This window comes from Colossoma macropomum, unplaced genomic scaffold (assembly GCF_904425465.1).
Source record: "Colossoma macropomum unplaced genomic scaffold, Colossoma_macropomum, whole genome shotgun sequence".
Classification (NCBI taxonomy): Eukaryota; Metazoa; Chordata; class Actinopteri; order Characiformes; family Serrasalmidae; genus Colossoma; species Colossoma macropomum.
The window spans coordinates 14536745-14549886 of NW_023494810.1; the positions used below are offsets into that span (position 1 = coordinate 14536745).

General features: G+C 38.7%; 1 protein-coding gene across 1 annotated transcript in view; it reads left to right on the plus strand.

Annotated features, from left to right (window-relative positions):
* Positions 1-13142, plus strand: part of lrp1aa (low density lipoprotein receptor-related protein 1Aa) — a 258152-nt gene that overhangs the window by 191612 nt on the left and 53398 nt on the right. Inside the window, 6 exon segments of the mRNA XM_036560017.1 lie at positions 439-631; positions 6404-6529; positions 7355-7483; positions 8149-8268; positions 11024-11137; positions 12030-12179. Of these exon segments, the coding sequence (XP_036415910.1) occupies positions 439-631; positions 6404-6529; positions 7355-7483; positions 8149-8268; positions 11024-11137; positions 12030-12179 (832 nt within the window).

Genomic DNA, 13142 nt, shown 5'->3' on the forward strand with positions numbered 1-13142 from the left:
AGCCCAGGCTAAAACACTCCATTTAACCTCAGTGTGAATGGGTGAGGCTGAACTACTGTAGGCTGAATTGATGGATGCATATGTTGGGTAGTGAAGTAAGAAGTGAATGGTACACGTTTACACACTATATCAAAAAACAAAAAAAAGTTGAATTTCCATGATACAGGCTCTTTAACAGGTGGGCAGGTATTAATTTAGGTGGGATAGAAGCTTCCGTTACATGTTAGCTACATTAGCTTCATAGCTGCAGTGAGTGGAGGGGGTGGAGGGATAGTATAAATTTTATTTTTGGCTGGACTTTTCCTTTAACGCCTTAATGGAAGAAGAACTAAGGTCCAAAACAGTTCCTCTTCCACTAAGCAGTTAACAGAATAGCGTTCGGATCTTGAAGTAATTGAATAACGGCATAGTTTTAATCTGAGGGTGTTGTCTCTGTAGGTGATTCTGAAGAATGAGCCAGTGCACCCGTTTGGCCTGGCCGTTTATGGTGACCAGATCTTCTGGACTGACTGGGTGCGCAGGGCCGTCCTCCGAGCTGGCAAGTTTGTGGGCTCCGATATGAAGGTCCTGCGCGCTGACATCCCTCAACAGCCAATGGGAATCATCGCTGTAGCCAACGACACCAACAGCTGTAAGTCTCAGCCTGAGAGAAAATCTTCACTGGCTGTGTTTACATACAAAGATTTTTGCCAATCTGATTGAATACATTCTGATTACAGATTAAGACTGAGGTGTTTAAATCACTCCACTCAATAATCTGATGAGAAATCTCAGTTTACGTGCACACTACAAGTAATCTCATTCAAAATTATGCGCATGTGTAGAGAACCACTTAGTGAAGGTGTTTCCATGACAACAAGCATCACGTGAATCCAGTCAGAGTGAGACGAGCAGCAGTGAGCGGAGCTTGTGTTTTTAATTACTTTAAAATGATGTCAGACTGAGGAAAACAGAATCTTATAAAGTTCAGAGAATAAACTTCGTCTCCTCTAAAGACCAGTATCTGCTCCTGCCATGTTGAATGTTCTAAACTTGCTATGATGCGACACACATGGGCAGATCCTACTTCAACTATCCGATTGGGAATGTAGTCAGATACAGACGTTTACATGGTTATTATTCTTCTGTTTAACGGATTATTTACAGGATTACCCACCTTATTCAATTGGATAGAAATTGTATTCCGAATGGCCTCAATCAGACTGGTCTACTCCGATTGAGGTGTATGAATGGACTTATTCTATTCCAATTAATCTATTAGTCAAATTATTATCAGATTATTAGGCTGCATGTAAACGTGGCTACTGAGAATGTATGTCAGGTTTTTTCATCGCTGACTGAAAAAAGCAGGCCTGAAATTGCACAAAGAGTTTCTAAGATTTCTGCAACGTCGTTTTTGGTGCGTCTCTGAATGTGACTTCGGAGTACAGATGCTATTTTATGGGTCAGCCGTCTGCTCCGCGCTGTTATCCACTTCACTGCGTTTGAATAGCTCCAGCAGCAGCAGCCAGTGTCAAGAGTTTGGGGACACAAAGCTTCTCAAATGTTTTTTTCTTTTTTAAATACAAATGTATATGTTTATGTATATTTCATATTAAAGCCTAATCAGGCTTAACGTGCAAATAATGTCACGTGTAATATACAGGCCTTGCTTTTCATGATCTTATTGTGATGTCAGCTCTCAAGTCTTTCAGGTGTTTAATGTACCTTTGGACCAAATTAATGTGCTTTTAACAATAGTTTGGAAAAGAAAACTGTCAAATTATTATGTTTGTTGGTGCTTTTCTATGATTCTTCCTGTGTGCCATAGCTGAGCTCTGTGCTGTCCACTGTGTGGAGCTTCTTGTCCATCATGTGAAAGCATTTAGATGGCTTTATTAAATACTATGTATTTGTACTACTAGTACTACTAGTAGTAGTATCTTACCAAAATAGCCATCGGACAGAATACCATGGAAACAAACTGCCAACTCCCTTGCAACCACCTGGAATAGCATAGCAACAGCTGTTTAGACAACCAAACAGTGAAAATAACTCTTAACTAAATGGTCTTTGTCAAGTTTTCCCTTTCTAGTTCGTATTTGTCATATTTAACTTAAACTATCAGAACATTATTTATATAGTTGGTATCAACTGCAAATGTGCAACTTTTTGTATTTGTTGGAAAAGGTAAAAAGTAACTGAAAAGTTAGACTTTATTAAATAATTTAATTGATTTTTTTTTTACTTTGTGGATCAACTTGCGTCCTGTGCTGATGTGCATGCAAGCAGAACGATAAATAGGCCAGTGTTTTTTTTTGTTTTTTGTTTTTTTTTTCTCTTATAAACCTTTTATTTCACTCCAGTTTCTTAGACTCAGTAAGAGCTCAGACAGACTGTTGTGTGACACTGAAGGGACAGCGTTTTGGGCTCATGAGTAAACATGATTTACGAAAACAGAAGTGGAGATGTTTGAAAGAGCTGTAGTAGCTGTAAGTGCGTTCACTTTAGAGGATGTGTTAACTTATTAGTTGAGGTAAGAATAATACATAATACAATATTAACAATAATAACAAAGTCATAATGATAATAGTTGTAGTTTGTGTTGACAGAGTTGCTCATAAACATTGACAAAGTGTTTAAATGAATGTTTACATTTGTATGCAGCAACATTTGGCACATTCTATATTTCTATAGTTTATTTTTTCCATTATGTTAATTTAAATAAAAAAAAATCTCAGTCATTTGCGTTATACTGTTTGTTACATAGTTAAAATGCTTTAAAAAATTAAGATATGTTTTTTTTTAAACTGGGTTCCTTTGGAGACCACCTGGCTAGTGGCCTCTAGGCAATTTGAGTTAGTTTTTTTCTTACTTTATTAAGTAGCAGCAAGTCACATTTTAAAGCCAGCACCGAGTTGTTCCCAAACTTTTGATGGTCACATTCAGTTGAGCGTGAAAGTGTGAGCAGTCGGTTTATGTCTGCATTTCATCTTTTCGTGCGATGTGTGTGCGTGTTTGTGTTTTCCTGCTCTCTGTTCTTGCGCCTCAGCTGGTAATTACGTGCCAAAAGTAATCACAGAAACTGACATGACCAAGAAGAACTCCATACAGCCGCAGAGTGAAGCTATCACCACACAATCAGTGCGGCTCACTGTGCCAATCTAACTGTGATACAGCCCGTTCTCACTGTCCGCCGAACAGGCTGCTCTTCAGATGACGCCCCATCTGCAGTTCTGTCCTAAATAATACCCTCCGCCCATCTCCTCTGCCTGTGGTGGCAGATTTCCAGCACGGCTTTACCAGAGTGATCTGCAACACCGGCACCGGAAATTCAAAACGGAATTCATGTTTAATATTGAGATCACAAAAAAATGGACTATATAATTGCATTAGGATACCAGTTAAACACCTACGTGCTCCAATTCTTTAAAATATAAGTTCATATAACAATAATAACACATTTAAGTTATATAGTACACTTTTCATACAACGCAAAATGAACAAATTCAAAATTCATATAAACACGTCTAAAAAGAAGAGTTGTATGATTCAATAAAAAAAAAGAATTTCTTAAAACAAAATCCATAAAATAATTCTCAAAGGGAAATTGTTAAGATTATTCTTAAAAGATCTAGAGTTTCTAAAACAAAGCGAAATTAATTCACAAAAACAGGTAAAAAAAAGTCTTAAGATTCTTCTTCAGAAAAGGGATTGAGAATTACTGAAATGAGGTATAGCTAATAATCAAAAAGACACCATAACAAAAACAGCCTATTTTAATTTAAGGGACAAAGAGAGGGTGTATCATGTACAATTCATGTAGAATTATGACTGTTGCATAAATGTCAATATCCCATGTGCAACATGTGTAAAATATCCTCGTAATGTTTTTTAGCTTTTCTAATTAAAATGTTTATATTGTTAATTTTGAGTGTGTGTGTGTGTGTGTGTGTGTGTGTGTGTGTGTGTATACATATGTGTGTGTGTGTGTGTGTGAGTGTATATCGTCCATACAGTAATAAGTAACAAACTGTAACCGTGTTAAGTAATTAATAAGGTTAATTACCTTCTTTGCTGATTCTCTTCTTGTCACTTCTTTTCTTGAGTGCCTTGCTGTCCCTTCGCTGCGGCAGCACTGTGAGTTGGGACTAATAAAGGGTTATCTTATCTTAAAAACCACACAGATGTTATAAGTGAACAATATGTGGAAAATTTAAATGCAAATGTAGCATATAGGCTCTATAATATCAGAGCACACAGGTAAAATTAGGTCAGCTCTGAATGTGTCCTGGGAATTTTTATTTATTTTTTTTTTTTTTACTTTTTTGGGGGTTTGCTTTTATCCCAATATTTATCCAAGTGAAGAACACTTTTTGTCACATCTCAGTAGCTCCTCTTCTCCTGTCCTCACCCGCGATCACACGCTCGCTCGTGTGGAAACGGAGAAAATTCCATTTGGGAAGTGTCAGGCTGGATTACTGGCTGCTTGATGGAGCTCTGTATGTACAGTGTTGGTTTGCATTGATATACATTGCTTTCGCTTTGATTATTGTACTCTTGTTGATTTGGGTATTTGATTACTTACTGTGTGCACATAAGTGCATATTACAGCCTGATATATCAGTTAAACCATGATATCAGCCAATATCGACAAACCTACTGTATTATTGATATCTTCAAAAGTATCACTGATAACACACCAATAATCAGCATCTTTGTCACAGCATTACCAAAAAGGAAGGAATCTTAGATGTTTGGGAAACTCAATGCGCTCTCTTCCAAGCGCATTGAGCTGTCCAATGACTTTGCTTTAGCAGCAGTTTGCAAAGATACAGTGGAGCTTTACATGTCTTGGAGGAGGAATGTGCTAGCCCCCAGCCTTCCAGGTGAACAACACCAAAAAAGGCACTTCCAATACCATAGCAACCACCTGGAATACCATAAAAACCAGCTATCAGTACTATTGCAATGACCTAGCAGCTACCTAAGAACCAGCAACAATGCCCTAGCACCCACCTGGAAGACTATAGCAACCACACAGCAACACCCTAGCTACAGCATAGCAATTACTAGGTAGTCCTAGCAACTACCTAGCAACCAGCTGGATAACCATGGAAATTGCTTAGCGTTACTTTAGGGGCCCACAACAACTGCTTTGCAACAGCCTAGCAGCCACACGGACCAACCATGTTGCAACTGCCTGAGGTACCGTGGCAATAGCTTACCAACACCCTTACAACCACCTGCAATACCACAGCAGCTGCTTACCAACAACAACCACTTGGAATACCATAGCAACCACTGTTTAAACAACCAAACAACTAAAAGGATTTTGTTAAGCTTTCCTTTTCTAGTGTAAGGCTGTGTTCAGACTGCCAGCCCAAATCTGAATTTTGCCATATCCAGATTGTATCCAGGCTGATTTTTTGATAGTTTGGACAGAAAAAACTCAGATGAAATCCGATTTCTGCAAATTGGATACAAACCACATTTGGAGCTGGTGTGGAATGCGACTCCAATCAGATGTTCACAGTGTGTGTGTGTGTGTGTGTGTATGGATAAACTTTGTTCACAGTGTGTGTGTGTGTGTGTGTGTGTGTGTGTGTGTGTGTATGGATAAACTTTGTTCACAGTGTGTGTGTGTGTGTGTGTGTGTGTGTGTGTGTAGGTGTGTGTGTGTGTGTGTGTGTGTGTGTATGGATAAACTTTGTTCACAGTGTGTGTGTGTGTGTGTGTGTGTGTGTGTGTATGGATAAACTTTGATGCTGATGCACAAGCAAAGAGGACAATAAATAGACCAGTGGGTTTTTTTTTGTTTGTTTGTTTGTCGCTGTGTTCTGCTCTTGCAAACCTTTTATTTCACTCCAGTTGCTTCTTAAGAGCTCAGGCAGACTGTGTAACACTGTGGGGACATGTGGTTGGGCTCATGAGTAAACATGCTTTACAAAAACAGAAATGCAGATATTATTTGAAAAAAAGCCACTGTTACATTCCTACAGTTAAAGGAATAGTCTGCTGAAAAATCTATTTTACAGTATAAGGAAGTAAATAAATAAGCTAACACATTACAGAGAACACCCATTTTACTCTACAATTACTGCATGTTTGCTGAATTTAACATACTGGGGAAAGTTTAAATCTGAAGTGTGGCCTGTGCAAAAGTTATGGCACATTTAATAATTTCTGTTTTATCTCTTCCAATATGTTAAAGTCTGTGCACTAAAATTAGTTGAAAAATTGCATATTTAAGTGTGTTCCCCATAGAGGGTGTGTTAAGTTATTTACACTCATATAATCAACAGAAATGTGTAGTTTGACCGAGGAGGGGATGGTAAGACTTTTGTATACAAGTATATAGAAATCATGAGAATTACTCTGCAAATAAAGGATTAAAAAGTTCTGGATGTGTTTGTTTTTGCAGGCGAGTTCTCGCTCTGCAGACTCAATAATGGAGGCTGTCAGGACCTGTGCCTGCTGTCGTCCGAGGGCAAGGTCAACTGCACTTGCCGTGGAGATCGAAAACTCCAGGAGGACAACACTTGTGTCTGTAAGAGGGCATGAACTACACGCTGTCCATTTCCATTTCAATGCCACATACATATTCGCTTCTTCCAGCTAAAACATCATAGAAGGAGAAGTCCAGTGAAAAATTAAAATTATACAAAATGCACTTGCCCACTTTATTTGATCAGCCGAGGCATGCAGGTGTCTGAACTGAAGTTTTGAAGCTATGAAGCCCGAAAGTTTGTAGACACCAGCAATTCTTCTGGTATTAATAGTGAGTTTGTGCTGCAGTAAGAGCCTCTACTCTTCTGGGAAGGCTATATACTAGATGTTAGAACATTGCTGTGAGGATTTGATTCGGCATTAATGAGGTCGGGTACTGATGTTGGATGGTCAGTTCTGGATCACTCCAACTTATTCCAAAGGTATTGAATGGAGCTCCATCACTACAGAGAACACAGTTCCACTGCTCCACAGCCCAATGGAGGGGGGCTTTATACCCCTCTAGCCAACACTTAGCATTGGGAAAGGAGACCTTAGGCTCATGTGCAGCTGCTCCAGAGTGTCCCATTCTGTTGGTCAGTGCTTTTCTATGCAGATTATACAAGCTGTGTCACCTTAAAGTAGCTGAATTCACCCACTCGCAGAGGCGTCTGGATACTTTTGGACATAGCGTATATCTATATCATCATGTTTGCAGTCAAACAGTGTCAGTTTAAGTAATCTTAAATAGACTTGCTTATGTGTTTTTTGACATTGTATGATTTTCAGTTGGAAAAAAATATGAATGCGTCTATTTAATGTGTCTGTGCTCTGTCTGTTGCAGTGACTACTGCTAAATGTAACTGTGCTGTTCTGTGTTCTTCAGCTCTGAACTCTTCATGCAGCAGCATATATGATTTCGAGTGCGGGAATGGAGATTGCATTAACTACACGCTAACCTGCGACGGCATGGCGCACTGCAAAGACAGGTCGGATGAGAAGCAGTCCTACTGCAGTAAGTGCTGTGTGTCAGTGTGGGTGTAGACTTTGACACACTAAACTTTGACCTGCAGGCTGTCAGACCTCCGTAATTCAATATTTCACACAGATCCGAAGTCCAGTTCCTGCCAGAAAATAAAAGCTTAAAAAAAACCAAAGAAAACTTACTGCTTGCCATGGGCTTGTTTTCACTTTCATGGCTACGACACCTGATTTTCTGGCTTTTCACCTTATTTAAATTACTTTATTTCAAATTTTACTTTGGTTAGTGATTATTTAAGCCATGTATCTTATTGATCTTATTATTGAGCTATTTTGTAATATTAGCCATCAAGGTGTGACGCCCCATGTATAAGAACTGAGAGGAATTCCAGCGCTAAATAGCGAAACGTCAGCGTTTTGAAAGCCGTTTGTATTTTTTTTTGTTTTTTTTTCTAAAATCTCAGATAAAAGAAAAAGGCGTTTTTGTGTGGACAGGAAACTGTGAAAAACTGTTTTCAAAAATATGTGGAAGGGGCCTAAAACAACCATGTCACAGGGGCGTCACGAACAAGACACCTGAAATGCCTTCAAACAGAACCGTATTTCGTCCGAAGAAAGGCGTCCTCTCAGCATCTGCAATATAAAAATGTCTTCACCACTGTGTTGATACCTCTAAACATATTGTGTTTTTGTGTTTAGCTAACCGCGACTGCAAAAAGGGCTACAAGCGGTGCGTGAATGGCCGCTGTGTCAGGCACGGTTCCTGGTGTAACGGCCGTAATGACTGTGGAGACAACTCAGACGAGCTCTTCTGTAACGGTGAGAAAAGTACTGACTAACTGTGAAAAGTTTTGTTCCGTTTAGGTGAGGTTCTCTTCTTCAGCATGGAGATCTTTATCCATCAGCATCATCTTAGTCCGGTTTGGCAGTTTTTTAAAGCTTTTTTTGCACCCATGCATGCAAATTACCTTCAATGGTAGCTGAGGATAATCTATATGGAGAAAAAGCATCACAACTACTAAAATTCTTAAGTTACTAAAATTCTTAAGTTACTATAATGTTATTTACATTAGTGACATGTGAGTGACAGTAATCAACAATAATTATAAATAGTAAGTTCTGCCCATAAACATACAACCCCATTTCCAAAGAAGTTGGCACGTTATAAAAATATAAATAAAAACAAAATACAATGATGTGCAAATCATTTAAACCCTATATTACTGAAAATGCTTCAAAGACAACATATCAAATGTTAAACCTGAGAAATTTTATTGTTTTTTGAAAAATAAATGCCCATTTTGAATTTGATGCCATCAACAAGTTCCAAAAAAGTTGGAACGGGGGCAACAAAAGGCTGGTAAAGTTGTGTAATGCTTAAGTAACATGTAACAAGTTCAGTAACATGATTGAGTATAAAAAGAGCATCCCAGAGAGGATGAGTAAAGATGAGGAGGGGTTCACTACTCTGTGAAATACTTTACGAGCAAATAGTGCAACAATTCAAGAATAACGTTTCTCAACATAAAATAGCAAAGAACTTTTGCTTTTCATCGTCTACGGCATATAATATCATTAAAGGATTGAAATAATCTGGAGAAATCTCTGTATGCAAGGGACAAGGCCAAAAACCAATACTGGCTGACCATGATCTTCAGGCCCTCAGGCAGCACTGCTTTAAAAAACAGACATGATTCTGTAGTGTAAATCACTGCATGGGCTCAGTAACACTTCTGAAAACCACTGTCTGTGAAAACAGTTTGACGCTCCATCCACAAATGCTAATTAAAACTCTAACACAAACAAGAAGCCATATATATACATGATCCTGAAATGCTGCCACCATCTCTGGGCCTGAGCTCATTTAAAATGGACTGAGGTGAAGTGGAAAAGTGTCCTTCACAAACAAATCAACATTTGAAAATCTTTTTGGAAATCATGGACACTGTGTCCTCCGGGCTAAAGACCACTCAGCTTGTTATCAGTGCACGGTTCAAAAGCCAGTATTCAAAATGGTATATGGGTGCATTAGTGCACATGGCATGGGTGATGTGCACATCTGTGAAGGCACCATTAATGCTGAACGATACATACATGTTTTGGCAACATATGCTGCCATCCAGACAACGTCTTTTTCAGGGAAGGCCTTGTTTATTTCAGCAAGACGGTGCCAAACCACATTCTGCATGTGTTCAAGTTCAAAATAAGCATATATTTTTCAAAAACAGTAAAATTTCTCAGTTTCAACATTTGATATGTTGTCTTTGTCCTATTTGCCTTTTGAAATTATGGTTTACATGATTTGCACATCATTGCTTTCTATTTTTATTCACATTCTGCACAGCGTCCCAACTTTTTTGGAAATAGGGTTGTAGTTTTATTCAGTTTAACTAAAAGTCAGAGCAGCTGCTATTGCATTTCCGTGGCAGCAGGTTTACTGATCGGTTCTTTGCTTGTTATCGTCATGTTAAAGCATGTTATTACTAGTTGAGACACGACTTATGGATATGTATTGCAACCAAATTTAGTAAAAGGATAGTTTGGAAATAACTAGTGTAACTAAGGACTCAGTAAAGACTTTAAGCACAAACTTGGGTATAAACTAGGGGTCATGACCCAAATGTTAAGAAGAGCCATTTTGTCCTTTCAACAAAAATCGATCCAGCTTGGGAGCCACAATGTGTTATGTCCATTTTATTGAAGTAAAGTTTTACCATCTAGGCTGTAAATATGTCTCAGTATGTGTTAATGTAGTTTAGACTAAAAAATATAATATTAACAAAAACGCATTTACTTTGCTCTGCTTTAAGCTTTAGCTCAGCTATAGCTGCTTTTCTCACATCACCAGCAGGAAACTTTTCCACAAAAGTAGAATAGTTTCTTGTAAAATGTCTCAACGCTTAATTTTTGCGAGGCTGAAGTCAGCTTCTCATTCGCCAGCTTGTTGTTCAAATTTTCATGCTCCAGCTTAAATGGCACCTGAGGCGTCAGAATGTAACTGCTGCGCCATTTAAGGTGGAACGGGAAAATTCGAACAAGAAGCTGGTGAACTGACTTCATCTTCACAACTTTTTAGTGTTTTACAGTTTCTCACTGCTGATTAAACATATCAGGAAACCAGCTGAAGTGATTATAAATGCAAATAAGTCCATTCGTCTCCAAATTATTGATGTTCGTTGTAAATCTTTCTCTTGGCCTTTTTATTAGCTATTAGCTAGGCGAGACTGTTGTCCATGTTGCTATGGTGACCAGCAGTCTGGGCGCCAATCTTCAGGGTTAAAGGGTGAATTAGCAGTTGTACGTTAACTCCAGTGTTTAAGACCATGTATAGTTAAAACTGTGTTAGAACGATCAGCAGAGCTTTATTTAACTTTAAAGGAGGATTATTTTATTTTTAGCTAAAAGTCTATTTCTGTTGTGGAGCCTAAACAGGGCAGTAAAAGAGCCACATGTTGCCAACCCCTGGTATAAACTCATGGAAACCTGGTGCAACCGTCCTGCTGAAGAGTTCTGTCGCTGCTCATATGCAGAGGAAATTATTTATCATTCTAATTGATATGTATGTGTTCCCCAGCGACCTTGTGCACATCAGATCAGTTCCAGTGTCGGGACGGAAGGTGCATCTCCAACTCCAGCCGCTGTAACCAGGTGGTGGACTGTGAAGACGCCAGCGATGAGATGAACTGCCGTGAGAAACTTTGTCTTCACTACAGACCTGTTTTTAAACCAGTATAAATCTGCCGCCAGAGGAGTTACGGCACGTGCATGTCCATGCTGGTCAGAGTGAAACATATCACTGTGTAGAATCAGAGCTTTCTATGAGCTGCTCTGTTTCCTGTTACTGTATAAAGATGCATGAAGCTTCCTTTCTGATCATTCTGTGCAATTTTCACTTATAGCAAATTAAGTGTTTAAGAGTAACAGAAGGAGACTAATGTATTAAGTATATTCCTATTCAAGTGAGACAATCTAAACAAAAACCTATAAAATTTCATTTTTTTAGATCATGTTCTTCTTTAAAGCATTTATATATCTTGACCTTGAATTAGCTCTAATAAGAAGTCGGTGCTGTGAGACTCTGGGAGCTGCAGCTGCTTTAGTTTCTCTCCTGAATGTTTACTGTAACGTTTAAGCTGTTTTATGTCTGTTGATGTAAAATTGGTAATATTTATAGTCTTTTGAAATATGAGGCTCATTTGCTGCAGCTCTTGATGAAAAACTGTTCAAATTCCCATCAAAATCTCTGGTTCTCAGCGTTAGTTCGAGCTTTATGTCTGTAGTCTGGACTAAATGTGGTCAGTAAATGAAGCTGCAAGTCTAGTCGGAAAGGAAAGACTCTCAAACTTTAGCTAACTTCGTTACAGCAGTGTGGCACGTTACACTGTAATTTTACAGCACTGCTGCCACCATCAGGTGAAAGGAAGAACTGCAGTGGCTGGAGGGCAACTTAGAACACACTCTAAAACAGAAGACAGGGGTTGATTAAAATCCGTCTGTGGCTGCAAGTGGCCCTGGGGTCGGACTTTGGACACCCCTGAGCTAGTGTGTGTTTAATCTCAAATTTGCTCTGTCCTCCTCAGCTGCTACGGACTGCTCCAGCTACTTCCGTCTGGGAGTGAAAGGTGTGACCTATCAGAGGTGCGAGTTCACCACGCTGTGCTACGCTCCGTCCTGGGTTTGTGACGGCTCCAATGACTGCGGAGACTTCTCAGACGAGAGCTACTGTCCAGGTAACATGCAGCCATACTAATTTAATTTTATCTGTCTTAGGGATGCACAGTGATGTGACAGTTTTCTGTCATACTAGTCCAGATTCATTCAGTCAAAATCTCTATAAATATTTATGAATCGTGTCAGCTCATAATTTCCATAACAGTTCAACCTATAATTTCTAAAGTCACTTTTTTAGAAAGTACATTGTCACAAAGCAGCATTACAGCATTTTCACACAAAGCAGGGTAATTATAGTTTTGAAATATACATTAGTTTTTAGAGGCAAAGCACCTCGTGGACATGGCAGTGTTGAGGTAATTACACAAAAATTAATAACAGTTTTCAAACTGTAATATTTATGTCTGTGTTACTCTATAAATCTTATACATATCTGTAAGAACTAGTATCTGTCTGCCTGCCTGCCTGCCTGCTCACTCACATTTATCAGGCTGAAGATTCTCCACAAGGGAGTGCTTTATTAGTGCTCATGTAGCTTTTGGTGCTTCGTAACAGTGTCCTTGTTTGTTTTGGTTTTCAACTCCAGTTTAGTTTCAATAATTTTGGGTGGGTGTGTGTGTGTTCATTAATTATTTCCTGTTTAATGGGAAGAAAAAAAACACAAAAAATAACAACCCCACTATTCTAGCCCCAACCCACATACACATGGGACTTATGAACAAGAACTGATCATAGATACAACATAGGACACATGAAAAGTAGTTTCAGGTAGTAGTTTTAGTTTTCTAAAGTAAGAGTTTGTTTCATTAAAAATATGTTATGGTGAGAAATCAGCACATACTCAAAGTACGTACCTTACAACACCCTTCTTGTATGATTCCACCATAAATGGATTAAAATAAATTGATTAAAATACCTTTTAGATCAACAATCTGATCACAAAACTACTGGGCCAAAACCTACTCACCACTATCATGTCTCAGGCATCAGGCAGTGTATTCAGCCATTCCATGTAATAACTT